The following is a 26,176-nucleotide window of genomic DNA, read 5'->3' on the forward strand; positions in this document are numbered from 1 at the left end:
GTCAGGTGTGCTCTCGATCGTGCCTTAGAGAAGCTATTGCAAAGAGCGTTCAAATGGTTCATGTGTATTTGTTTGTTGGTCATATAAGTTGAATAAAACTAGGATAATTTTTTTAGTTAGCATTAGAATCTGAAAATTGAAGATACAGAGAAAAAAGTGAGAGTTCAAAGTGTAAACAGGAAAGATATTGGAAGATAAATGGAGAGATAACGTGTTTTGAGCAGTGAGTTAGTATTGAATTAATATCATAAAAGTTCCTTAACTTAGGTTCGGTATCAAATACATACTTTTCCCAGCGAGAACGTCTTTACTATGCCTGCTTAATCGATCCTGAACTTCTTTTTCATGGTATTACTGCCTAGGAAGATAAAATCAAGATACCCAGAATTATACTTACAATTGATATTAATTAAGAAAGAAGAATAAAAAGATCACGTGATACATTAACTACAGACTGATGTTTGTACAAAATAGTAAATATCAAGATGGCCTACACGAAAATTGTGATCTTATCGATTGGGGTATGATGATGGCACTCTATTGTAGGCGGTTTCGCGTTCAAGTGTCTCTTTTTTCATAAATAAATGTGCCTAAGCAAGGAATCCATAATCGTCATTAACGGTCCAGAACTCTTCTACTGGCACTGACAACATAGCCTCAATTTGTTGTTGGTTTGGTTGCTGCTGCTGATCCTGATGATTATCCAGTCTCTGTGACTGATGGCCGTCTTGCTGGCGTATATTCATATTGGTAAATGAAGAATTCCTCCAATTAATCGAGGGGTTAAATTTAAATGGCCCAGGGTTGTTGTCCCTGTTTGGTATAACATAAGGCTTCTGCCCATCTGATGTTGTACTTGTCTGGAGACCGCCGTTGCCATTCGTTACACCCCCATTTACTGGTTCAGTATATGTATTGTTGTTGTTCATTAAGTCCAATACAGAGTCGTTCGTCCAGGTTGAAATATTGTTAATCATGGTATGAGTCCCATTGTTAAAGATAATACCATTGTCATTGGGTCTGGGCGAGGGATCGATTGAAAAAGACATCGGTTGCAAATTTGCATTAGGAGACTTCGCGAAACCAGTTTGGTTTCTAGAAAGTATTTCCGCGTTTCCTTGTTGCCAACCAGCAGGCGATGAGCCATTAGACGTCTGAATTGGCGGTCTGGCTTCCACATTAGAAAACATCATATGACCTTCGTTAATTGCATTTAAAGAAGAAGGTTGTTGCGCTGGGCTTGGTTGGTTGACAGTAGTCCTATTGATGAGTTGAGAGTCTGCTAAGTTAGGTTTGCGAAGTGAATGACCTGCATTTTGTTCTATTGTACCATTTAGAGAAGAGAGGTATGCCTGTAAGTTTTGTTGAGCCTGATGTTGCTGTAAGAAAGCCTGTTGCTGGAATATTTCCCAGTCAGATTCTGTTACGTTTGATGGCTTTTTAACAATATATTTATTACCAATACTGTTTTGGTCTGGTGGGGTGAGAACGTCAGACGCGGTAGTTGAACTTACCTTTGGTTTAGGAGATGGTTTTGTGGCCTTGTCAACTGGTTTATCATCCTTTTGTTCTTCATCCTCTAACTTCACTAGTAGATGCGATAATGATTTTGGGACTGACGTTTTCTGTAATACTCCTTGCTTACGTTTTCTTTCCATTTGTTCTTCAATATCAATTTGGCTGTTTGCAACGAAACCCGCGTGAGCCGACTCTTGAAATTCACCAAATGTTCTTTTCATTGCCGGAGGCATACCCTTTCTATCTAGTTCTTTATTACTGTCATCATTATCATGGTTCTTATCTGGTATAGTGATCAAAGTTGGAGTTGTCTCACCTCTCTTCGAACTTGTAACATATATTAATTCAGATGAATCCGGACCACAACGTTCAATTAAATTTCCGATCGTAGCGTTCATTAATTGATCGAACGTATCTCTGAAAATAATAGCAAATTTCGATCTTTCTGCCATTACATATAAGCATACCGAACATGCTCTTAAATCATCCATAGTAGAAAAGAGTAGGCCACTCACCAACGGTCTTGTATGCTTGGACACATCGCCCAATTTCCTCCTTCTTTCATCATCCCAATTTCTAGCTAACCACATGCAGTATATTAATGTTACACCAGCCACAAACACTGTGTGGACTGCAGGCGTCGAATGACCGAATACAGTCTTCTGATGAAATATTTTGTATAACTGGCAAATTTGACCTGCTGCTGCCTGACATTCTTTGAATAAACGATCCTGTGGCTCTAGAAGTTCCAAATATGGCTGCAATAGCAGTCTAACAGATCTATAGTAATACAATTTTAAGGTTTCATTTTCGAAATTTCTAACTCGTGATATGGAACAGTTTGATCTCCATATTTCCAAATCTTGGAAAAATTTCTTAACCTGTGGTAACTGTGCTTGTAATTTTGACTTCTCCGTAGTGCTTAATTTTTTCTGATTGGTAACACTTGATGAGATGGAAGTGGTCCCAGTTTTTTGTGATATGATGTTTAGTTGTTCTACAAAAGTAGATTCGATCCTCCGAAGCTTTAACGATTGATTGATAAAATGAACACCGTGTTCGTGAATTTTCATATCAGCCTCTCTTGTGTAGAAGCTGTCTTTATTGAATAACGGAAGATCAATTTCTGACTCTGCTATAGTATATGGTTTCCCTACTGCAACACATATCATTCGTTCGATGAGGTATACGCACCAAAATAATCTTAATTTCTTATTAGCGAATGGATCCTTGGGATTCCATTTATTCAAATAGAGTTTATTTTTACAAATATTGGTGACATCTTTGATGATTTCATATAATCCGATAGAATCACGATCTGTCCTGATAATGTAAAGAATAAGTAGTGTTAGAACTTCAATCTGCTGCACAAAAGTAAGATTAGTCCCACATTTAGTTATATGGCGGATTGCAGTCGAGAAGTATCTATTTGGAGGCAATCCTTGATATTTCCCGGTTGTTTTGTGTAAATGGGCTGCAATACTGAATACTAACCACATTCTCCCACAAGAGAAGTGGAACTCATTTGTAGAATAAGAATGAACATTGTCGTTGATATAGTCATCATGGAAGGTATATATTTCTTGCTCATCCAAAAGTGGGTACTTAAATTGAAGCCTTGTGAAATATGTGTCCAAGAATGCTCTACTTAACTGTTCATCAAATTCAAATGCAGGATCATAAGAGAGGAACTCTTTTAAGTTGTATTTTGCAAAAATGCAGCGGGAGTAGTCTATTGATTCAAGGGAATCTGATGCCAATGAGCTCAATACACGTTCATGTGAATGAGGAGGTTTTACTAGCCCGGAAGGCTGTTGGGACTTTTGGCTTTGTTGATGTAAAGGAAGGAATGCTGCCTTAGGAGGAAGCGGTAGAATAGGGGACTGAATTCTTTTAGATTGCTGCTGCTGCTGTGGTTGTTGTTGTTGTTGTTGTTGTTGAGCAGGAGAAACAGTTGCTTGCGCATCAGCTGATTTCTCTGATAAATTCAAAATCGATGTTATATCATCTTGATCGGGCTCTCCGTTATCTAGAAGATGAGCAATCTTCTTGTACTTGCTGAGCCGTTCCTTATACGAGTTCGAGTCCGGTCTCATATCCACTAACTTCTCCAAATACTTTAGTTTCTTTTCCAAAAACAGTGTGTATTCATCCTTTCCATCCTTATGAGAAGGTTTTGTTTTGGACTTTTTATCCTTCCCATTAGAGTATGTACGCACCCCTGGAGATGTGCTGGCATGCCCAGCAGCGTTGGCCAATTGTGTCAATCTTGAACTATCCGATTCTCCAAAGTTGAATCTGTCGTTGTTATTGTTGTTGCTACTCACCGCCTTCGCCTCATTACTCGAATCACTCACAGCAGACCCCGGATCGTTACTGCCATACCTGTTGGTAATCACACCTTGTTTTGGATGCACACTATGAGTATCTGGTATAATTTTAACAGCATGAGAATCTTCACTTTTCTTCACTCCATCCCAGTTCACACCTGCCGGTGACGACTCCCTTGTACTTCTCTGGTGTTCACTAGATGATCCATCGTACCCATACCGCGCTGGCTGAACACACTTTACTCCAGCCTTCAAACAAGCCGTGCAACTCGGAAGCTTATGGTCACACTTCTGTTTACGTCGCTGACACAACAAACATGCTCGCGAACGCCCTTTCTTATCCTTCAATAACTGGTTAATATCCTGCCCAGCCATTTCAAGCTCCAGCTGGAACCTCTGGATGTTCTCTAAACTAACTTTCTTAGGAGGACGACCCATCGTTTCCAACTCTTTGCTTCAACCACTAGTTCAAATTATTTACTATTTATTATCACTGCCACCTGTGATCCCAAATCCGCTGCAAAAACTTCCCTGAACGTGTCTTAGAAATGTATGTTCCTTGCAAATATATTCTGGATACACGCGACTAGGTCTGTCAACTCTACTTCAACTCCTAAAGCCGTATCTCTTACTAAGCTGCTTTTCCTTTATGTTTGGATCTAACTAACAATCACGAAGATGAATAACCAAAAATTTATATATATAATAATTATATCATGTGGGAACAAAACAGAAGGAAAAGAAAGGCACAGGTATCTCTATGCTGGATAACAGCGATAATCCATCCTGGGTTTCGATACCGCTGAACTATAGTGTCCCAGTAAGATAGTCCTGGGTTTGGAAACAGAGCCCATGCAATTGTCGGGGCTATTGTTATATGCGACTTCTATATTGTCCGGTGAGCGAAGATCACGCCGGAAATTACGCCGGGGGAAAGACACGTCACGTGATCGATGCTTACACACTTATTACATATAAGCGATAATTTAAAGTAAAGTGGGAAAGTCCATCTGCTCAGCTGCCGAGCATGGATCTGAGGATTTCGCGTTCTTGCTCCAGTTGTTGTCTGGCAGCCTCCTCTCGCTTTTCCCGGGCCTCTTTGTGCTTGTTTTTGGCCTTCCGTTCCTTGGCTCGCTTTGACTGCTGCTCCCATTGAATCTTGGCGAGCTCTCTTTCGATGGGCTGGTCACCATTGTGCCATTGTGCAATGCGCAGTGCCAGTTTCTCTCTTGCAATCTTTCTGTTTTGCTCTCTGGAACGCGTGGCCTGGCAATCGACCACTATGCCTGTAGGAATGTGTCGGAGTTGGACTTTGCTGTTGCATTTGTTAATCTTCTGGCCACCAGGGCCTCTCCCACCATGAAGGAACTTCTCTTCTATTTCTGTTTCCATTTCAGCAGTGAACTTGGGCCGTGGAGGCATCTTATTCTTCTTTATTGATGGTGCGAACGATGTGCTGATGAATCGCGAGTGAAGCTGGGAATAGAATGCCCGTTTGCCGGGTGTTACACCAGCAACGGACCGACCTAAGGCAAGCACATCGAGCAACATTTGCAACCTGGGTGTGTGAGGATGACAGTGGTGGTAGTTTCGAAACTCTGTTTGTATCTTTTCTTATCTTAATCTCTTCGAAATTGGTAGCTTACATATCAAATCATATTATATATAATATAAAGAACTTGTATATTTAATACCTTTTAATGACATTTTACTTTTACCTTAAGATGTAACCTTGAACTAGAAGTAAAAGGGGAAAAAAACACATAGAGGAAGGTGAGTAGAGAGCCATTCAGTGAGTATCTTGTGTTTTTTCCCATGATACGACCACTTTTCAGGAAATATGCTTGTCGATTGATACATACAAGCAGACCTCTTTTTAAATACAATGCGTTGCAGCCACAGCAGCAGTTTCCCCACGAAGATTTTGTCAACAAACTGCCAGAACAGCTTATATCACAAGGAAATGGATTGAAACCAACAACTGCGGCCAACCAGTTGGATACGCTGTATCTTCACAACAAATTAGTACATAATGGGTTCACTTCGGAACAAGGAAATGTCATAATAGAGTTGTTATTGGAATATCTTGATTACGAGTTCTTTGCGACGTATAACGACAAGTTCTTGCGTAAGATGGAGCTAGAGAACCAGTCGCATCTCTTTAACGCAGCTGAAACGGAGCTACGATACGCCATTCAAAATTCAAGAGAAAACTCGCTAAATGAACGTACTTTAGAACTGATGCAGTTGGATAGGGACTTGAGCTCTTTTAACGACCAGTTGAACGAGCTTATCATCAATTTGCTTACTAAGGACTCGAAGGTAGAGTTCAATGATCACAAGATTGAGAATACGTTACTACATAGGGAACTTAACTTAAGGCTAAAGGATTGCAATAACAAGATTGGGACCAAAATCAACGGTCATATTAAATCGGAGATTGAAAACTTGCGGTGGCAGACAACTAGATCAGGATTGTTTGCCATTCTAATACTCGTGTTCTTCATTATGAGCGGTGTCTCTATTTCGAAGAGAATATCAGCAGAAAACGAGAAACCGGTTGAAGTCGTCTTGCACACTGTGGACTCGGAGGAAACGGACCTTCAACCTCTTCTCTCTGACAAGGAAGAAGATGAAATATCCCAAGAGTGAACAAAACTAAAGCTTAGGTTTAAGTTTGTTTTTCCTACTCTCAGCTTTCTTCAACAACTTGTTGAAATTGCTTTGAGGAATGCCTTCTATCCAAAAGGGCATTGCATCTGTCACTTCTGACACATTTGCCTGGAGCAAATGCCCTTTCCAAGTCTCCTTTATTAGTGCCTTCATACCAATAATACTAGCCATGTTTATATTTTTCACATCCTTCCCCAAATCCTCAAGAACACGCGCATTAAACTGCTGCCAATCGTCCAACTCGTAGTTCTTCACTGACACCGTGTTTTCCAACATGTCGTAAGTCACTCTTTTGTTAAAGAAAAGCACATTTTGGGCCCGTGCGTATCCAATTTTTAACGGCAAAGTCACTGCAACGGCACCCTCCGTCACTAACCCAATTTTAGCAAAGGGAAACTGTAAATAGACCTTATTATTCATCACATACACAATATCACATAGCATTACAATGGCAGCTGAAAGTCCAACTGCTGGACCATTTAAACAGCATATCAATGGCTTCGAATGGTTAATGAAAGCCGTAGTCACGTATGTGTTTCTACTCAAGAACGCAGCAGCCCATTTCGGTAATTCCCCATCCTTATTCTTCTTGCCATTCTCCGTTACAATAGATGAGAAATTGGCCCCTGAACTGAAGAACCGTCCTGAACTTTGTATGACAGTAAAGCTAGTGTCTGCATCTTTGTCGTTTTCTATTAGCAAATGTGCCAAATATAAATAGTCATTACCTTCTAAGGAGTTCAGGGTCTTCTCATCATTAAGAAAGATAATTAAAAATGGGCCTTGCTTTCTAGAATCAATCCTAGAACTCTTTACAATGCTTACCATAATTGGGGTTTTATGCAAGTCGTTGGTTGATACCAATATCAAAATTACTCTGTTTAATGACTCTACACCATCAAACCCAATCTACTGAATAGAGCAACTTACACTACTACACCATATTTTATGTAAAATTCTGCTTCATATTTATAGAATAAGGCAAAATATAAGTCACGGACTTTTTTTTGGTGCCTTTATGCTCTGTTCATGTGGTCCTTACTCCAAAAACCTTTATGTTCTCCAACTTACCCATAGAAGAGAAGCAAGTATACCTTTGCGGACAAAAGTTGATGATGCTGAATTGAAGTAGAAAAGAAAGTACCAGGACATATTGTAGGTCACGTGTTCGCTTAGTATTGACAGAATTTTTCACTTTCCCTCTCAAAGAATATGGCATGCGATGAGGTAGAAATTTAAGAGGTAACAGAGTAGTAACGATAACATAGCTGGTGGTAGAGGCCTATAAAGGGTTCGTGTACTGAATTCCTAAGTCTGGATTTTGGCCTGTTTAGTCTTGGCAAAAGCAAAAAAATAATTAGTGCGTGATGTCCGATACTGAATCATTTTTCGATGGCGATCTTTTCGCTGAGCCTAGTGATTACTATAAACCTCCTCCAGAACCTCATTTTGCTACATATGTGAGGGAAACAGTACCAGAAACGTCCGAGAACCAATCTAAGGAGGTTAAATTGAGACTCGTGGGATCTTCTCCGCTTTGGGGTCATCTTCTATGGAACGCCGGGATTTACACTGCTAAGCACTTGGACCTTCATCCAGAACAAGTTCAGGGCAAGTATGTGCTTGAATTAGGCGCGGCTGGTGCACTTCCCAGTGTGATAGCAGGTCTTCTTGGTGCAGAGAAGGTTGTTTCTACTGACTATCCTGATGCGGATTTAATTTCAAACATTCAATATAACGTGGACCATAATATTTACGGAGGTGAAGAGCTATCGCAAGATGAGGAAACTCGTTCGAAACAAATAGCTGAGAGGAAAGTGGTTGTAGAGGGGTACATTTGGGGTAATGAATACGAACCTATAGTAAAACATTTGCCAGATGGCCAAAAGAAATTTGATCTCATTATTTTGTCTGATCTTGTGTTTAACCATACCGAGCATCAGAAACTATTCAAGACTACAAAAGATCTTTTGAAGGATGATGGAAAGGCTCTAGTGGTATTTTCTCCTCATAGACCATGGTTGTTGAAAGAGGATCTAGCGTTCTTTGATAATTGCCGTGAATTTGGCTTGAAATCTGAGCTTATTGAATTGACTCATTGGAAACCTATGTTTGATGAAGATGAAGAAACTGTCGAAATCAGGTCAAGTATCTACGCTTATTATTTGACTCACTGCTAAAAATATCTTTAGTTTATTTGGCATCTACTTAGTTATTCCATTAATTTTAATTTAACAATTTATTATATTATATTATATGATATTGTACTTGAAAAGTATTACACAATGAAAAGGTTGAATTGTATGTAAATATTACTATAAGAATGCAAACTTTGAAATTGCTTGTGAGCAGGTAATGTATATTTTTGGGTTCGTAAGGTTTCTAAGATTATCTGGTTATTAAAGGGGTATCAATGCAATAATTTCCATATAGTTTTCAAACGACTATATCAAGATTGGGTTTGATCTTCCCTGAATCAAGTTAACTTCTCATGACATACATGATGTGATAACACTTAATCTAAGCTGCACAATTTCCGACTGCCAGTTTAGACTTATGAATTATGCAATGGAATTTATAATGTCCAATCAGCCTTCAAATAGCTGAAGTTACAGGATATAGAGACAACTGAATCATCACTATATGCAAAACATGTTGTTCCAGCAGCACATTCTGTATGAACCCACTCTCCGTAATTGCAGATTGCAATCTTGCCAACAGAGTCACATGAAATTTCCCCATCGAAACAGGTATCTTTTCCATTCATCTTACCTTCAGAGAATTGTTGATTCAATTCCTTAGCCCTGTTTTCAGCCCAGGAACCAGAAGGTTGGGCAGTTTGAGAAGGTTGAGTAGTGGTTGGTTGTTGAGTAGTAGTTGGTTGTTGAGTAGTAGTTGGTTGTTGAGTAGTGGTTGGTTGTAGTGTTGTGGTTGCCTTTGTAGTCGAAACAGATGATGATGTTGGAGCAGGTGTTGAAATTGAAGTTGTAGTAGGAGTAGTTGGTTGCAAGGTCTTCGTTTCAGGCTTTGTTTCTGATGTTTTAGTGTTAGAGGTGGTAGTGGAAACACTTAGAGTGCTTTTGCTCAAGGTAGTCGTTATAGCTGATGTCAAGGTTAAGGTTGATGAGAATGAGCTAGAAGAGGAAGAAGAAGATGCAGTAGTAGTAGTAGGGGCAGCAGTGGAGGACGAAACAGAAGTGGAAGTAGAAGTGGTAGTAGTAGAAGAAGAAGAAGAAGAAGAAGAAGAAGAGGTGGAAGTGGAAGAGGTTGCTTGCGATGCAGAAGATGGTGCAGCAGAGTTAGAGACAGCATCTTTGTTCAAAATGTCCTTCATTTGTTCAACATATGGTTTACCATCAACGGTATTTGTGAATCCTTGAGAAGCATCCCATAGCATGATACCACCGAAATTAGGGCTTTCACTGATCTTCTTAACTGTAGATTCCACTAAACCTAGATCAGAAATGTAACCGGATCCAGCACCAGTGGCGGAACCTGGTAATCCAAGGTATAGCTTAATGTCTTTGTTTGGAGAAGTGTTTTGAGCAAAGTCAGTCCAAGTATCCCAGTTAAACTGCTTGTCAACATTGCAGTAGTTGTTGTAAAATTGAATGAAAGCAAAGTCAATGTCAGCATTAGCCAAGGCATCACCAACAGAGGCATCAGGATAGAAACATTGAGGAGCAGCAGAAATGTAGTAATCCTTAGTACCCTTAGAGAACAAAGTTCTCAATTTGGTGGCCAAAGCAGCGTAACCCTTTGGATTGTTGTTTTCGATATCGAAATCGAACCCATCGACCACTGCAGAGTCGAAAGGTCTCTCAACGCCATCAGCAGAGCCTTCACCAAAAGTGTTCCAAAGGGTAGTAGCAAAGTCTTCGGCCTGTTTATCATCGGTAAATCCATAAGAACCGATGGCACCACCCATGGATAGAAGGACTTTCTTACCCTTGTCTTGGCAGGTCTTGATATCAGCGGCAATAGAGGAGCAATGCAACAAACCATCTTCAAATGTATCAGTGCAAGCAGAAGCAAAGTTCACAGCCAAGTTGTCTGGGAAAGAATAAAGGAAGGACAATAGAACGATATCGACGTTATCGGATTGACAGTAAGTGCCTAGGGACTCTTGCGAACCAGCGGAAGCTTGACCCCAGTAGACGGCAACATTTTGCTTCGAATTAGCATCGAATGCGGAAACAAAGATAAGTTGCAAAATAGCAAACAAAACAAAGCGTAATGGAAACATAGTTATAATGATTTCAAGTGTCTTCTTTCAAAAGGGAGTGACAAATATAAACGATCAAAGAAATTCACGTTTATGACTTTAGGAGCGGTGAAAGAGGTACACTGGTTGATGCGAGTTGTAGTTCTATGCTTTCACAACTGACAAACAAAACAATATTGATAGAGAGATATATCTTAACTGGACAGAACTCCCTTCTCCATGATTGCATCCATCGGCCGGCTCTTTTATATACAATCAAGACCCTGACATCACTCCTTCATTCGCTGGTTTCTCTCGCCTGTAAACAGGATTTGAGTGAAAGAAATTCCAAATCCAAAACATACTCTCCCTAGGATACCAACCATACAGGTCATTGGCCTAGTATAATCCACTCCTCGGTTCTTTCGTGTTGGTTTCGGCTCTATACTTCTTGTATCAAGACAAAACACATTCAAATTCATGCATGAAAAAAATCGAAAAAGGTAAACAAAGAACACTTCGAGAATTCATAGAACAAAAACAACAGCCTTGAGCCGACGTACTGGCCGCAAAAAGTCCCTTCCTTCCTCGCAATAGGGCTCCCTACCAAAACACACGCATTCCAAACACAACCCGTCCTCCTCCTTCACATCAGCTCCACTACCACCACATTTCTTGCTTCATGATTCACGTTACTCACGCGCCGCCAGACGTTCACGTACAAAACTTCTGCGCCTTGTTTGTTTACGTTTTCGCTGCAGGTGCTGGCTCCAGCTGAAACCCAGCAGATCTATCAAAACGTACAAAGTGATGTAAATATACACAAATACACATTGCAAACAGAACCCGGGCCTGAGCACAGCAGGATTTTGTCTTTTCGTCCGTATCATGGCAACGAGCCGTGACGTCAGGGACCAGAACCAGGGGCCAGGGACTGGGAATCTTTTGTGTATTATTCTCTCTGTAAATATTTGTTTTCTACGTTTTGTAGCATCTTGCGACTGCGCTACGTTTGCAACCTGTTACGGCCCAGATTGTACTTGTTATTTGGTTATTCCTTTGCGTATGGCATTTCACGTTTTCCCCTGCGTCAAGATATGCAGGGGCCGGTCACAAAACACAGGGGCAATCTTTTTGTGGCGAGCGAAATGTGCCATTGCTTGTAAAAAATCGCATCAACTTTTGGCTAATACTGCTATTATTACAACCAGTAGTACTACTAGTAGCTTGTCATTTTTTCTGTATGAAATTTGGAATTTCTTGAAAAATAAAGACATTCTTGAAATTATACTATGTAAAAAGTTGTATATACACTTACAATAAAGGGTTGATGGAGGGAAGAAGAGAGATAAGAACATCTAGAAACCGCATTTGGTAGGCTATAGAGTGTAATTAGGACTATCCCTGAAGAAAAAAAAATGGGTGGTCTCAATTCTGCTGAGAAGGAAAAGATCAAGCATGCTCTACCTAAGGCAGCAAATAAAATTATAGATGTGGCAGTTGCACGATTGTACATTGCATATCCAGACCCGGAAAAGTGGGTTTATACTGGACTTTCTGGAGCCATTGTTCTAGTGGACGATATTGTTGGTAATACGTTTTTCTTGAAGCTTGTAGATATCCATGGCCATGGTGGTGTCCTTTGGGACCAGGAGTTGTATGTCAACTTCCAGTACAATCAAGATAGGACTTTCTTCCACACTTTTGAGCTAGAGAAGTGCTATGCTGGCTTGTTATTTACAGATACGAACGAGGCATCCCATTTCTTGAAGAGAGTGCAGAAAAGGGAGAAGTATGGTTCGAAGAAAACGCTTGCAAACAAGAATGCAATTGCGCTGGAGGATCAAATTAAAAAGGAGGAAAAGGCCAACGTTATCCATGGACCTAGGGGCGAGTCTCTAATTAGTGATCAGAGAACTCGATACAGATATGAGCCAGATAAGTTTACCTCTAAGAGTAACAGTAACAATGGTAGTCGTGATTATGAAAACGATAATGACGATGAGGAAGATGAAGAGAGTTATTCCGAATCAAGTGTCTCTGCAGCACCATCATATATTTCCAAGAAGCCTCCTCCACCTCCAGTTGAAAAGCATAGAACAATTCCCTCGTACACTTATGAAAATATTCCATCTGCTCCGGAAGCGTCGCCTCCTCCGGCTCCACCTGCTGCAGCCCCTCCAACCCCAAGTGCTCAGGCACCAGCTCCACCAGCTCCACCAGCTCCCCCAGCTCCCCCAGCTCCCCCAGCTTCTAGCGCTCCGGCTCCTCCAGCTTTCGGTATGTCAAGACAAGCCTCCACTACAGATTCAGCCTCGCCTGCAGCTAATTCTCCAATGACGAATCATCATCAAGTCCATTCAGTTCCTCCACCTTTGCCTCCAGATCAATACAAACCTCTGGAACAACCCCAACAGCAACAACAGTTCCAGAATAATGTCCCACCGGCCAGAGGTTATCCCACACAACAAAATAATGGATACAATAATAATGTCAATCAGCACCCATTCGGAGTTCCACCGCCACCTCCACCACCAGGAGGGGGTCCAGGTGCCCTGCCTCCTAGAAACAATAACAACATGATACCTGGTAGGCGTGGACCGGTGCCTCCTCCACCTCCAAGAAGAGCAGGTGCCTCAGCTGTGGCTGGGAGGGGAGCAGTCCCACCACCACCACCACCACCTGCTGGAGGTTCCATTGGAAGTCAAAATAATCGTGCTGGTAGAGGCCCTCCTCCACCACCTCCTCCTAGACGTGGCCCAGCACCGCCTCCTCCTCCAAGTAGAGGACCTTCGCATTCCACCTCTCCATATTCACATCCACTTCCACCTAATCAACCATCACCTTCACCAATTCCTCAGCAACAGCAACATGCTTATCCTCCACCACCTCCTCCTCATCAGCAACAACATCAAGCTTATGCTCCTCCTCAACCTCAACAGCAAGCGTATGCTCCTCCTCCTCCTCCTCCTCCTCCTCAACCTCAACAGCAATATCCATACCAACAGCAACAGCAACAGCAACAGCAAGCTTATGCTCCTCCACCACCTCCACCTCCTCAACAACAGCCTCAAAGTCAATCATACGACAGAGCAGCACATGCTCTCCCACCTCAGCCAGCTAACAATGCCCCAGCAGCTCCACCACCACCACCTATGTTTTCGCAACCTCAGCAAGCTAATACATCTGGCGCTCCTCCACCACCACCTCCTCCTCCACAAATGAATGGAGCTGCACCTCCAGCACCTCCTCCACCTGCATTTAACCAACAGCAGCAGCAGCAATCTTCAAATTTTGTTGAAACAACTGGCGACTCCGGAAGAGATGCATTATTGGCATCAATTCGTGGTGCAGGTGGTGTTCATGCTCTCCGGAAAGTTGATAAATCACAGCTTGAAAAGCCTAGTCCTTTATTACAGAAGAACGGTGGTGATATCGGTGGTAGTTCAGCTCCAGCACAATATCCTGCAGGAGCAGGGTCAGCGCCTCAACCAGGTGCTCAAGCCGGTGCACCTGCATCACTAGCAGATGCACTTGCAGCAGCTCTAAACCAAAGAAAAAATAAAGTTGGACGTGGAGAGGATGACTCTGATAAAGATGATTGGTGATTGGGGCCTAAATGATGCAGGTTCAGTCGCTTCCTTTTGTACTATGTGTTGTAATACTCTATGTAAAAGCTATGTAATATGACCATCAACTGTTTTATTGGTTGATATGATTAGTTAAGTGAATCCCACTTATTTGACCAAACTTTAATCCACTTCAATTTAGAATCATCGGCCTTATTCAAAGAAGTTACAATTTTTGTAACCTTTTTGACATCATTTTGAATTGCCAACATTGCTGTTTCGATTTCTGGGTCAGTAGCATAATCCGTATTCATTAATGTAGAAGAAATTACGATATCCGAATTCGAAACAATAGATTTGTGTAATTGATTTAATTCAGATAAAGAGCTTGCAGTTGTCGCAGTGTCCTTTTTGATTTCTATAGATTTGGATAATGAACCGAGCAAAAGTTTGAGTAGTTTGGATTTTTGCAAAAGCGTGTTCACGAATGAAATCATTTCATCAGATACCTCCTCGGAGTTACTTCCCTCTACGCTGGCTTCCTCATCTTCGCTGAAGTTATCATCCATGCCGAAAGGATCTGAGTTTACTACTGGATCCTCTAACCACTCACTTAACTCTTCAATAGAGTCCTGTAATATTTTTACGGAAGAGCTCATGTATTGATTTAGTAGCCCCAAGTTTCCTTGGCGTGAAAGTAAGTCTAAATTATCACACTGAGACCATAGCATACCGATAGATATTAGTCTTTCTTTGATAAACTTTGCAAGTTTGTCATCTTTAGAAAGATCTACTTCTTCATCTTTGTACTGGTCACCAGAGTTAACAATCTCAACTAACTCATCACTTAGCTTGTGTACGCTAAGAATTAAGGACACGATCTCATGATCAACTTTCTCGACGAAGTAATCGGCGTAATAGGAATCATGGAATAATGGCACCAAAGAAAGCAAATAAAACACGACATCCATAAAGTCTTTCAACTGCTTTCTGAATGAATCTTCATTATTGAATATTTTGTCTGGTGTTGATATAATTCCCAACTTTGTGGCGTTAGATTTGATTAACTGAGAGAGCTTGCTCAATTCTTTCAAAGCAGTAGAATCCTTCAAGTTAGTCTTTTTTGGTATAGAGGTTAAAGACTCGACAGTAGCATATGGGAATTCCGTTTTGAGCTTCCTAACATCATCCGTGAGTGATGGCATTTTCTACTTTCAGTTTCAGATGGCAGCACTCAGCTATATCTATCTTCGTTGCTTTAAATATGATCTAAACTAATACTTTTATCTCATCTCAGCTCATCTCATCTCATCTGAGTTTCATGAATTTTGTCTGTAATTCTAACATAACTACACTAATAATAATTCGCCTACTGCAATATAGAGAAAGAAACGAAAAATGGAGCGGCCATGCACTTTGCCAACCCACACGAACGCGATAATCTAAAGCTATGGTCAAATAGTTAAAATAGTCATTATAAGGACATTTTGTACTTAGTTAATGAGCTATATAAAATCCTAATAAGCGATTAACAAAGAAATCGATCAGACAAATAAAATATTATAACATGATATGTTGATTCTCTGCTTATTGAGAAGAAGGAGATGGGTTCATCTTTCTCTTACCGTTAGTCAAGGTAACGTTGACGAATCTTCTGGTGTACAATAATCTCTTGTAAGCTCTACCCTTTGGTTGCTTTGGCTTTTCTTGCTTTTCAACCTTTGGAGTTTGAGACTTAACCTTACCAGCACGAGCTAGGGAACCGTGAACTTTAGCCTGTTAAAATCAGTTAGTTCAAAATGATTGAACATAATATTGTTAGTAAATTAAGACTTCTTCAATAAATGGAAGAATACTTTTGGATTCAAACATCAAAGCAATCGGATAGTTGCATGAGAGACCATAGAGAAACACATATGTTCTGTGAAACTCACAGATAATATCTTATGTCCACGCATTAGATCAAACTTTAAACTCATAAAGTCCTAATCTTTTTTCTCTTCCTTATGGTTCGTTATGTTTCATCTTTTCTGCGAAACTCTTTATAATAGAAATACACTATGCAGATACGCACCACGCTTCATTGCACATCATTTAGTTGATCAGTCCCACATCTAGTCATGCGAATTTACATTACTTCTAACTCTATGAATCCATATAAGCTAGTTCAATTGTTTTTTCTTTCCAGTTTTGATTTGTAATACCCTTGCTTTCTATTTATTTCTCTCTCTATCGATTATTCCTAGTCCGTTCGATCCAAAAGCTCTATACCCAGTTTTAAACGTACCATTTTGTCTGTAGTTTTAGTGCTTTCTTGGAATCTAAATGCAAACAAGAGCTACAAACAACAATATTGTTATAACTATACACTCTTAAAACCCATATATTGAAATGGAGTATCCAACCTTCAATTAGTTACAAACCAAGATTCTCTGAAGCTTTGCCAGAATAGTTAGTATTCGAGTAGTACCGAAGAGGAATCGAAAAAGAGAAAATCGAAAAAAACTTGCCCAAAACGGAACTGTTTCAACCATAGATTTTCCCACCGAGGAAATACGCATTGTATTAAAAGACCAAATGGCTCGGTGTCTGGGTTGTTTGCTGAAAAAGTTTTAGTTTCAGTTTTGGGTGTATGGGTGTAATAAGATTCTATTTCCCAAGCGCAGCAGTCCCGGTATAAATTGTCATTTCTCTAGGAAACGTTGGCTATAGTCACGTGCTTTAGACTTGGAACAGGAATTTCTTCTGCTCATCACATTTAATGATGAATCATCTTTATAATCTTGCATAATATATATAGATGTGGCTTTCAAGTTAAGAAGAGACAAGATTCGAAGTCTGATATATAATAGAGGCGATTGAGGATAATAGCTTAGGGGAGTTGTTTAATTTCGTTAATTAGTGCTGAGCAGTCATTTTAGTTAGCAGATTGTTACTATAAGTAAATTGGAAGAAGAAGAGGTAAGCTAACTAACTTTACAATAATGGATAGACCACAATCAAACTATTTCGGTGCAGGCCCAGCACAATTGCCCTTGCCAGTGTTGCAACAAGCAGCCAAGGACTTGATCAACTTTCAAAATGAAGGATTGGGTATTGGTGAAATCTCGCATCGTTCTAAGAAGGCCAAAAATGTGATTACTGATACAAAGGCCCATCTCAAAGAGTTATTTGGGGTGCCGGATACGCACGAGGTGTTTTTCCTACAAGGTGGTGGTACTACCGGTTTTTCTTCTGTAGCTGCAAACATGAGTGCAGCATACTTGGGAAAGACTGGTAAGGTTGGTACTGCAGCATATTTGGTGACTGGTTCTTGGTCTGAAAAGTCCGCTCAAGAATGTGAAAGGCTCGGCGTACCAACTGAGGTCATTTTCAATGTGAAGAAGGAAACTGGTAAATATACCACGATTCCAGACGTCTCAACTTGGGCTAGCAAGTTGGATGCAGAAAAGCATTCCTATGTTTACTTTTGTGAGAACGAAACCGTTCACGGTGTAGAATGGCCAGCTCAGTTGCCAGCTGAATTGGTGAACTCTAAGATTCCAATTGTAGCAGATTTGTCTTCTGATGTCTTATCTCGTAAGATTGACATCTCTAACTACTCTTTGATTTTAGCAGGTGCTCAAAAGAATATTGGTCTGGCTGGATTAACGATATACATCATCAAGAAAGACTTACTAGATGACATGTCTAAAGTTTCCCCTGCACAGTTGAGAGAACATCAATTGCCTGTCGCACCTATTGCTACTGATTATCCAACGGTTGTGAAAAACGACTCGGCATATAACACTATTCCAATCTTTACTCTACATATTATTGACTTGGTTTTGAAGGGATTGATGGAAAAGGGTGGTCTTGCTAAACAGCAAGAAGAAAATGAAGAAAAGGCTAGGATCTTATACACAGCATTGGATAAGTTCCCTGACTTTTATAACTTGCCCGTGGATAAAAAGTACAGATCAAAGATGAACGTAGTATTCACGTTAAAGAAGGATGGTCTAGAAGATAAGTTCATAGAAGAAGCCGCTAGTCTGAACCTAACTGGTCTAAAGGGCCATAGATCCGTCGGTGGTTTCAGAGCATCTCTTTACAATGCAGTGGAACTTTCCAGCGTGAAACTTTTGGCTGAATTTGTCACAAAGTTTGCAGAAGATAACCAATAAGCAGTATCTTATAATGATTTACATTTACTTATATAATAGATGATTTGACCCTTTTCTTTATTATTGTCGTCTCTATCGATTCCCCTTTCTAATGAACAATGAAACACACATGAATCGTCGTGCGATATAACCAGAACCACTTCTTCAAATGATTCATATAATTTTGAGCAGACTTTCCAGTCTCGAGCCCTTATGATAACTTCGTGAGCTTTAATTTTGTTTTGTGTACTGATTGGAGATGTAGTAGTGTCTCTTGATATCGAATCGGGGCTATTTGTCCGTTCATATATCCTGCTACTTACCACCTCGCTGTCTTCTATTTGCATATCATCTTGATTATTAGGAGATGCATTTTCTTGAAATAACAGCCCATTATTAGCTGAAGTTGTAGTAGCATTTGTATTATTAAAATTGTTGTTAATATTTTCTCGCTCATCTTCACCGCCAGCACCAATTTCGTCGCTTTCCATGTCATTTAACATTGCATCAAGCGGCCCTTTCCACGTTATATTAAGCTTCCAATCAAACTCGTCCACGATGACCTTAATTGAACCCTTTTCGCCCACTTGTTCACCATGTATTTTGAGACTATTCAAGCTGCTATATCGCTCGATGCGCTTGAAAAATGAGCTGAAGCCTGTCCCCCACTCACTTATATGACTTGGCAGTTGTAGCATTAAAATTCCAACATAACTAACTGTAGGTTCTACAATCTTTTCATCTTGCGCATTATACAGTAGTTTGACGCCAACCTTAATATTATGTTGGATAGTTCTTTCATCTTTTGTATCCTGAAACGAAAAGCTCAATCCACATAGAGTATTGTCCGCATTCTTATTAGCAGTTGCCATGTCATTATCTACATCAACTGTTACCAATCGAACAAGTTTTATGGTAAGCTGGTTCGAGTCGCATTTATCAAATTTCCGTAGTATACCAACAATAGTGTCACACGGACATTCCATAGCAACCTTATTATCCTCTCGAATAGAGTTAACGACATATGTATCAAACACGTCCCGTGGTATTGTGCACCAAATTTGTCCATGATCCATTACACTCCCGGAACTAGTCGGAGTTGAGATGATCACCAATCTTGAAGATGTAAACCTTAAAATGCATGTCTTTCGTAGCTTGGATACAGTAGTAAGAGTAGTTCTGAATAGTGAGTAGTCTTCTGTTCCAGACTGGATTGAAATCTTTAGTTTCATTTCAAATGCATTACTTTAGGATGGCGAATTGCCGTTCAAAGACTGTTAGTCTCTCTTTCTGCTAATACATACATTGTTGAACTCGCATTATAATATATGGTTCTAACCTAAATCTTCTTTTCCACAACAGAATTAATTCTAACACCATCAAAGAGATGAAGAGAAAAGAAGGGACAAGACAGGGTCCTACAGATTAGTGTTCGTCATAGTGACTTCCATTACAACACGTGGTTATGCGTAGTAATTGGATTCTTCGACGTGTTGGTTACGCTTTTCAACAGATTAGACGTAATCATTCATTGCAAGAGAGAATTGATTCTATTCCCATTGAACGATATCGGAACTTTTCTATAGTAGCACATGTTGACCACGGTAAATCCACATTGAGTGATAGGCTTCTAGAACTCACAAACGTTGTGAAACCAGGAGGCAAGCAAGTTTTGGATAAACTTGAGGTGGAAAGAGAGCGTGGAATTACAATTAAAGCACAAACATGTTCCATGTTTTACCAGGACCCAAGAACGAAACTGGATTACCTATTACATTTGGTTGATACACCAGGACATGTTGATTTCCGTGCAGAAGTCTCTAGATCATATGCATCTTGTGGTGGAGCGCTGCTACTTGTTGATGCTTCCCAAGGTGTTCAAGCTCAAACCGTTGCCAACTTTTATTTAGCATACAGTATGGACTTGAAGCTTATCCCTGTCATAAATAAAATTGATTTGGATATTGCAGACATCAAGCAAGCCGAAGAGCAGGTTGAGAACATGTTTGAATTGCCGAAAGAAGATTGCATCAAGGTTAGCGCTAAAACCGGCTTAAATGTCGAACAATTACTACCTGCTATTATTGACAGAATACCACCACCCCAGGGCAAGATTGAAAAGCCCTTGAGAGCTTTGCTTGTAGATTCATGGTATGATTCATACCTAGGTGTTGTGCTTCTTGTGCATATCGTCGATGGTACTGTGAAGAAGGGAGATAAGATAATCACAGCGGCTAATGGCTTGAAATACGAGGTAAAAGAATGTGGAATCATGTACCCTGATAGAGTTGCAACAAATTCTTTAAAGTCAGGACAGGTTGGGTATCTGGTTCCAGGTATGAAAGAATCAAAAAATGCCAAAATTGGAGATACTTTGATGCATCAAGGTAAAGAATCCATAACTGAAGTTTTACCAGGTTTCGAAGAACCAAAACCGATGGTTTTCGTCGGTGCATTCCCAGCCGACGGAGCTGAGTTTAAGGCTTTAGACGATGATATTAGTAGATTGGTATTAAATGATAGATCAGTTTCATTACAAAGAGAGACCTCAAATGCGCTAGGTCAGGGCTGGCGGTTGGGATTCTTAGGCTCATTACACGCTTCAGTGTTCACTGAAAGGTTAGAAAAAGAGTACGGCTCAAAATTGATTATCACTCAACCTACGGTTCCCTTTCTCATCAAGTACAAAGATGGGACTCAAAAAATAATTACAAATCCGGATGATTTCCCGGATCTTTCGACTAGAAAGTCTAATCTAGAAGCATTGGAAGAACCGTTTGTTGAAGCCATAATGACTTTACCCCAAGAATATTTAGGGAAGGTCATCCAACTTTGTGATGATAGCCACGGAATCCAAAAGGAAATCACATATCTTGATATGACTGGTCAAGCTATGCTACGATACGAACTTCCTTTGTCGTATTTAGTTGATGACTTTTTTGGCAAATTGAAATCTGTTTCAAGAGGTTACGCATCGCTTGATTATGAAGACATAGGCTATAAACCAAGTGATATAGTAAAACTCGAACTATTAGTTAATGGAAAGAGTGTTGATGCTCTTGCTCAAGTTATGCATAGAGACCAAACGGAACACATTGGGAAAGAATGGGTCAAGAAATTCAAGAAATTCATCAAATCTCAACTTTTTGAGGTGGTGATCCAAGCCAAGGCAAATAACAAAATTATTGCAAGGGAAACTATCAAAGCTAGAAGAAAAGACGTTCTATCAAAGCTTCATGCCAGTGATGTGTCTCGTAGAAAGAAGCTCTTAGCCAAGCAAAAACAAGGGAAAAAGAATATGAAAACAGTTGGTAACATTCAAATAAACCAAGACGCATTCCAGTCATTTTTACGTCGTTAATTAAATGAAAACGACCGTTTAACTGACCGATTCAATATACCTGTAAATAATTTAATTGAATGATAATTATCTTTATGAAATTACTGCTAATGGCAATTTGTTGAACCGATGCGAAGGTCTAACAGTTGCCTCTTTAGAAGGAAAGCTGCTCTAACGATTTCCCGGAATACTCATTGCAGTTTAATTTATATATAGGGTTTCTTCAAACACTGGATCCTAGGAGAAGGACAATCACCACTTTATCTCAGGAGAAAATATGCAAGGCACAACACCGAGCAGCATCCTGTGGACCATGTTAACGACGGATAGATTATTACAAGAAAATAAAGAATTAGTAGATTTGGTTGCAAAGCATACGCTACCTCTTCAGCTTTGTAATGGAACCCTTTCTGACGATGTGCTGTATATCTACTCAGCTCAAGATCAGAAATTTTTTATTACCTCACTTCGTTTAATTGCCTTATATACTTCTAAGGCTCCTACAGAGAAGGCATTGTTACGTCTTTGCAAGCAGATTGGCTTTTTGATGGATCAAGAAAATGATTATTTCGGGAATTGTATGAAACTCACGGAACGTGAACCTCTAAAGCAATATGTTCACAAAACGTTGCCTAAAGTCCAAAATTATCTTGATTTCTTGAATGATATGCCCTCATCTCGCAATTACCAACAATGGGTGACACATATGTGGTGTGCCGAATACGTTTATTGGAGATGGGCTCATGATCTACCAAGAGCTGAAAATCTCGAATGGAAACATCAAGAGTGGATAAGGCTTCATGATGGTGATCACTTCGAAGAATGGTGTCAATTTCTGGCCTCTGAAGTAAATAAATACTCTTATGAAGAGGTCAGTGGCATCTTTAAAGAAACCTTAAAACTAGAAAAAGGCTTCTTCGATGCATGTGAAGAGGCAGCAAAAGCTACTAAATAAAGCGGCAATTGACCCTTTTTTGACGAAGCTAGCCTCAAGGTGAAGAAGGGTAAATGACTACGAATTAAGAAGTGTCCGCGATATTTTCAATGCTAAGAAATGACCATAATGCTGCTGCATTGAACACCAAATAATAGATTTAGCATAGATGCAACTTAAGTACTAGTTTTTCAATCAAGACGTACTATCATTACAACAACAAGATATTAAGTCTACTTTGATAAGAAACAAGTTTCAAATATAGGGTAGTTACGAGATGTAAGCGCTTCTAATTACGATCAAAGGTCATTGAGTAGATAAGGCCTTTTCGTACTCAAAAGAAGTCTCTTGGATATAGCCCATTAGTTTAATGCTATTTCTCTTTGTTCGCAGAAGCCAACAACGAGCATAACTATCCAGCTCAAGATCAAACGTGACAATGCGTTTAATCGAGCGAGGCACAGGGCGTTAATAAACTACAAGAAATTGTTACTAGTTCTCTAAGAGAGTTATTATTGTTTTATTAGATTCATTTGCATTTTGTTAAACTTTATTTCAGGTTATGCATTTAGTGTTATATCTTATCTTCAAAGCTAACATCCTCTTGTTTGTAGTTATCCCATACCACACGGTAAATAAAGCTTGGTGCGAACCCACCGATATTGGTAATGAATATATCAATATTTTCAGGGGGGATATAATCTGCTATAGGATTAATTGTTTCCAACGCAACAGTTCCTACCCTATCATTTTCTGTTGTCGGTAGAACATGCTGCGATCCTCCAATCTCCACCATCTTTGCAACATCGAATGGGTATAGTGGAGATAGTTTGTAGAGACCAGCAACTGCGAAAACTGGCGTTCTGAACTCCCTGGCACATTCGCAAACTGAAGATACGCCTGCTGTTGAAGATATGGTACCTCCGTTAGTGAAGACAGTCTTAGCACCTAAGATAACTTTACCTACACGAGACATTAAAGCAAACACTGCTGAATCAGGTATAATAATAGTCTCGATGTCATGTTCACTTAACTTTTTAGCGAATTCATGAGCTACGGTAGTGTTATTAGGAAAGCCTTCTGTCACTAGGACCGTGAAGTTTCTGTTATGGCGTTCTCTAGCCTTCAATAAGAAACGAAGCACTGTTTTCGAGTCTGGTGTTGGTGTAAGTAGAATCTCTTTATCGTGAATCAACTCAATAGCGATTTGTTGAATACCATCATCTATGTTCTTAATCTCGTCTATGAGATCACGTATCGATTGAACGATTGTTTGTCGGACATCAACACGAGTATCCTGTGTCTTTTTTACTTTCGAATCTGTCATTGGCTTCTGTAAAAGGTTAAACATGGATGATATCATTGGTTCCGCTGTGTTTTGCTCCTCTTCAATCTCATCTCGAATCATAGATAGTACACGCCTCACTACATTACCACAAGTATATTCGTATGGATGTGCCTTTTCTAAGCTATTTCCGAACTTTTTTATTTGCACTATTAGATCATCCATTGAAGTCCATCTGATTGCTGAGACATATCGCATTAATATCTGTAATGTCTCCAAAGCTGCTTGGTAAGAACCAACAACCTGTTTTCTTTTTAATCTATCAATGAATGAATCGATAACAACATTAATGTCGGACATGATGACGAAAGATTTTTCCAGGTACAATCAATTGCTTAGGATTGGAAACTTTAGATGTCCTTGATGGAATACTCTCTCGATGGTCACTTGGATTGTATACTTCGGTTGTGTGCACATTAGAAAAGATCAGATTGGTAAATTTTTCGCTTTTTTTACCATTGAAAAAAGGATACAGCAGTAACATAGAAATCCATGATCGACACATCATAAGAGATCTAAAGGTTATCGAACACTAGCAAATTTAAAATCACGAGGCGTTCTGTTGAGTCGTAAGAATGCACCGGGGGCTATTAAACTACTGAGTAATATGTCAGGGTCTTTTGAAGCTTTTAGAAATTTTCTGAGCAAATAATAAAAAGTGTATCCTGTTACGAAGCACCATTTGTACTTCTTAAAGCTGAAAAATGAAAAGTTCACATGATTCCCTTGTCTCACCATGTATTTGTAGCGGGATACATACATATTAGATGAAAGTCTCTATAATTTTCTTTTGAGATCTTTGGGGTCCGTAAGAATCATGCTCTTAGTCGTATTTGTTCTTTCATTGCTTAATTGGGGTTAAAATTAGGGTGGTTTCCTTCAACAAGCGCTGCAATCAGCTTGTTGGCTCTCTCTTTGTTGTATCCCACATCTTCTTCAAGACCTGATCTATTGGCTGTAATGTAGTAGTGCAACACTTTTGCAAGTATGATATCTACCCTTTTGACAAAGTGAGTGTGAATGCGGCATAAGTGTCAATTAAGTGCGTTTGAAGTAGAGCGATAACAGTTTTGGTATACTGTTATAGAAGCTTTCTTATTCTTCATGAGATTTAAATAGAGACGACGTTGGTTATTATATGTCCTCAAATGCCGATGGATAGGGTGTCAAACATGGCGATCTCCGTCCTCTACGTAACGTGTGCGTTCTGTGAACCCTTTGAAAAGAGAAAGTATTATAAATATATAGGTATATATTTTAATATATAATGTGGAATAATGGCAAGCACGTATTTGTAACACCGGAATTACAAATCAGCATCATCTTCATCAGGCAATGGCAAAGCAGTGGCTTGTTCCATTTCTTGTTGGTATTGTTGCATCAATTGCTCGTCGACTTGGACTTCTGGTGGAGCCAAAGCTGGAGAAGCAACGAAGTCCAATTGTGGGTTACCAGCCAACTTTCTGGCCAACCACAAGAATGGCTTCTCGAAGTTGTAGTTAGACTTGGCAGAGATATCGTAGTATTGTAGGTTCTTCTTTCTGTGGAAGGTGATGGTCTTGGCCTTGACCTTTCTTTCCTTAACATCAACCTTGTTACCACATAGAACAATTGGAATGTTTTCACAAACACGGACCAAATCTCTGTGCCAGTTTGGAACGTTCTTGTAGGTGATTCTGGAGGTCACATCAAACATAATAATACCACATTGAGCATTGATGTAGTAACCGTCTCTTAGACCACCAAACTTTTCTTGACCGGCGGTATCCCAGACATCGAACTTGATCTCACCAAAGTTGGTGTAGAAAGCTAGAGGGTGGACTTCGACACCAATGGTAGCGATGTACTTCTTTTCGAATTCACCAGTCAAATGTCTCTTGACAAAGGTGGTCTTACCAGTACCACCATCACCGACCAAAACTAGCTTGAAAGTTGGGACTTCAGCAGACATGTCTATATTAGATTATCAGCGTGTCTTTTAAACCTTCCAAAAGAAGATAAGAACACCTCCGGAATCAATTCTATCTTAAAAACATATGTGATGTGATGCTTGCAAATTTGGAATGTTTAGATCAAATGCTTTTTGTTCTTCCATTTTTTTTTTTTCTTTGTTATTTCTTG

General features: G+C 39.8%; 14 protein-coding genes across 14 annotated transcripts; 6 read left to right on the forward strand and 8 right to left on the reverse strand.

The window, feature by feature from the left end:
- Positions 1-590: 590 nt before the first annotated feature.
- Positions 591-4,286, reverse strand: KLMA_10211 (cd12148 family transcription factor; the record flags this gene model as incomplete). The annotated part of the gene is made up of 1 exon (XM_022818952.1): positions 591-4,286. One exon carries the CDS (start codon positions 4,284-4,286, stop codon positions 591-593), a length of 3,696 nt encoding a protein of 1,231 aa, XP_022673743.1.
- A 576-nt stretch (positions 4,287-4,862) lies between these two features.
- On the reverse strand, positions 4,863-5,270 carry RSO55 (Rso55p; the record flags this gene model as incomplete). The annotated part of the gene is made up of 1 exon (XM_022818963.1): positions 4,863-5,270. The coding sequence occupies one exon, from the start codon at positions 5,268-5,270 to the stop codon at positions 4,863-4,865; it is 408 nt and encodes a 135-aa protein (XP_022673744.1).
- A 393-nt stretch (positions 5,271-5,663) lies between these two features.
- Positions 5,664-6,500, forward strand: PUT7 (DUF1640 domain-containing protein; the record flags this gene model as incomplete). The annotated part of the gene is made up of 1 exon (XM_022818974.1): positions 5,664-6,500. The coding sequence occupies one exon, from the start codon at positions 5,664-5,666 to the stop codon at positions 6,498-6,500; it is 837 nt and encodes a 278-aa protein (XP_022673745.1).
- Positions 6,501-6,506: 6 nt separating this feature from the next.
- On the reverse strand, positions 6,507-7,349 carry ECI1 (dodecenoyl-CoA isomerase; the record flags this gene model as incomplete). The annotated part of the gene is made up of 1 exon (XM_022818985.1): positions 6,507-7,349. The coding sequence occupies one exon, from the start codon at positions 7,347-7,349 to the stop codon at positions 6,507-6,509; it is 843 nt and encodes a 280-aa protein (XP_022673746.1).
- A 539-nt stretch (positions 7,350-7,888) lies between these two features.
- Positions 7,889-8,701, forward strand: NNT1 (S-adenosylmethionine-dependent methyltransferase; the record flags this gene model as incomplete). The annotated part of the gene is made up of 1 exon (XM_022818996.1): positions 7,889-8,701. The coding sequence occupies one exon, from the start codon at positions 7,889-7,891 to the stop codon at positions 8,699-8,701; it is 813 nt and encodes a 270-aa protein (XP_022673747.1).
- A 395-nt stretch (positions 8,702-9,096) lies between these two features.
- CTS1 (chitinase) lies at positions 9,097-10,767 on the reverse strand (the record flags this gene model as incomplete). Its single annotated transcript, XM_022819007.1, has 1 exon — positions 9,097-10,767. The coding sequence occupies one exon, from the start codon at positions 10,765-10,767 to the stop codon at positions 9,097-9,099; it is 1,671 nt and encodes a 556-aa protein (XP_022673748.1).
- Positions 10,768-12,143: 1,376 nt separating this feature from the next.
- LAS17 (actin-binding protein LAS17) lies at positions 12,144-14,333 on the forward strand (the record flags this gene model as incomplete). Its single annotated transcript, XM_022819018.1, has 1 exon — positions 12,144-14,333. One exon carries the CDS (start codon positions 12,144-12,146, stop codon positions 14,331-14,333), a length of 2,190 nt encoding a protein of 729 aa, XP_022673749.1.
- A 110-nt stretch (positions 14,334-14,443) lies between these two features.
- Positions 14,444-15,499, reverse strand: KLMA_10218 (uncharacterized protein; the record flags this gene model as incomplete). Its single annotated transcript, XM_022819030.1, has 1 exon — positions 14,444-15,499. The coding sequence occupies one exon, from the start codon at positions 15,497-15,499 to the stop codon at positions 14,444-14,446; it is 1,056 nt and encodes a 351-aa protein (XP_022673750.1).
- A 1,779-nt stretch (positions 15,500-17,278) lies between these two features.
- On the forward strand, positions 17,279-18,457 carry SER1 (O-phospho-L-serine:2-oxoglutarate transaminase; the record flags this gene model as incomplete). The annotated part of the gene is made up of 1 exon (XM_022819041.1): positions 17,279-18,457. The coding sequence occupies one exon, from the start codon at positions 17,279-17,281 to the stop codon at positions 18,455-18,457; it is 1,179 nt and encodes a 392-aa protein (XP_022673751.1).
- Positions 18,458-18,465: 8 nt separating this feature from the next.
- MEC3 (Mec3p) lies at positions 18,466-19,668 on the reverse strand (the record flags this gene model as incomplete). The annotated part of the gene is made up of 1 exon (XM_022819052.1): positions 18,466-19,668. One exon carries the CDS (start codon positions 19,666-19,668, stop codon positions 18,466-18,468), a length of 1,203 nt encoding a protein of 400 aa, XP_022673752.1.
- A 500-nt stretch (positions 19,669-20,168) lies between these two features.
- On the forward strand, positions 20,169-21,797 carry GUF1 (GTPase GUF1; the record flags this gene model as incomplete). The annotated part of the gene is made up of 1 exon (XM_022819063.1): positions 20,169-21,797. One exon carries the CDS (start codon positions 20,169-20,171, stop codon positions 21,795-21,797), a length of 1,629 nt encoding a protein of 542 aa, XP_022673753.1.
- Positions 21,798-22,053: 256 nt separating this feature from the next.
- PET18 (Pet18p) lies at positions 22,054-22,731 on the forward strand (the record flags this gene model as incomplete). The annotated part of the gene is made up of 1 exon (XM_022819074.1): positions 22,054-22,731. The coding sequence occupies one exon, from the start codon at positions 22,054-22,056 to the stop codon at positions 22,729-22,731; it is 678 nt and encodes a 225-aa protein (XP_022673754.1).
- Positions 22,732-23,284: 553 nt separating this feature from the next.
- Positions 23,285-24,355, reverse strand: GCD7 (translation initiation factor eIF2B subunit beta; the record flags this gene model as incomplete). The annotated part of the gene is made up of 1 exon (XM_022819085.1): positions 23,285-24,355. One exon carries the CDS (start codon positions 24,353-24,355, stop codon positions 23,285-23,287), a length of 1,071 nt encoding a protein of 356 aa, XP_022673755.1.
- A 1,006-nt stretch (positions 24,356-25,361) lies between these two features.
- GSP1 (Ran family GTP-binding nuclear protein) lies at positions 25,362-26,006 on the reverse strand (the record flags this gene model as incomplete). Its single annotated transcript, XM_022819096.1, has 1 exon — positions 25,362-26,006. The coding sequence occupies one exon, from the start codon at positions 26,004-26,006 to the stop codon at positions 25,362-25,364; it is 645 nt and encodes a 214-aa protein (XP_022673756.1).
- Positions 26,007-26,176: the final 170 nt, after the last annotated feature.

The sequence above is a fragment of the Kluyveromyces marxianus genome, chromosome 1 (genome assembly GCF_001417885.1).
Source record: "Kluyveromyces marxianus DMKU3-1042 DNA, complete genome, chromosome 1".
Taxonomy (NCBI): Eukaryota; Fungi; Ascomycota; class Saccharomycetes; order Saccharomycetales; family Saccharomycetaceae; genus Kluyveromyces; species Kluyveromyces marxianus.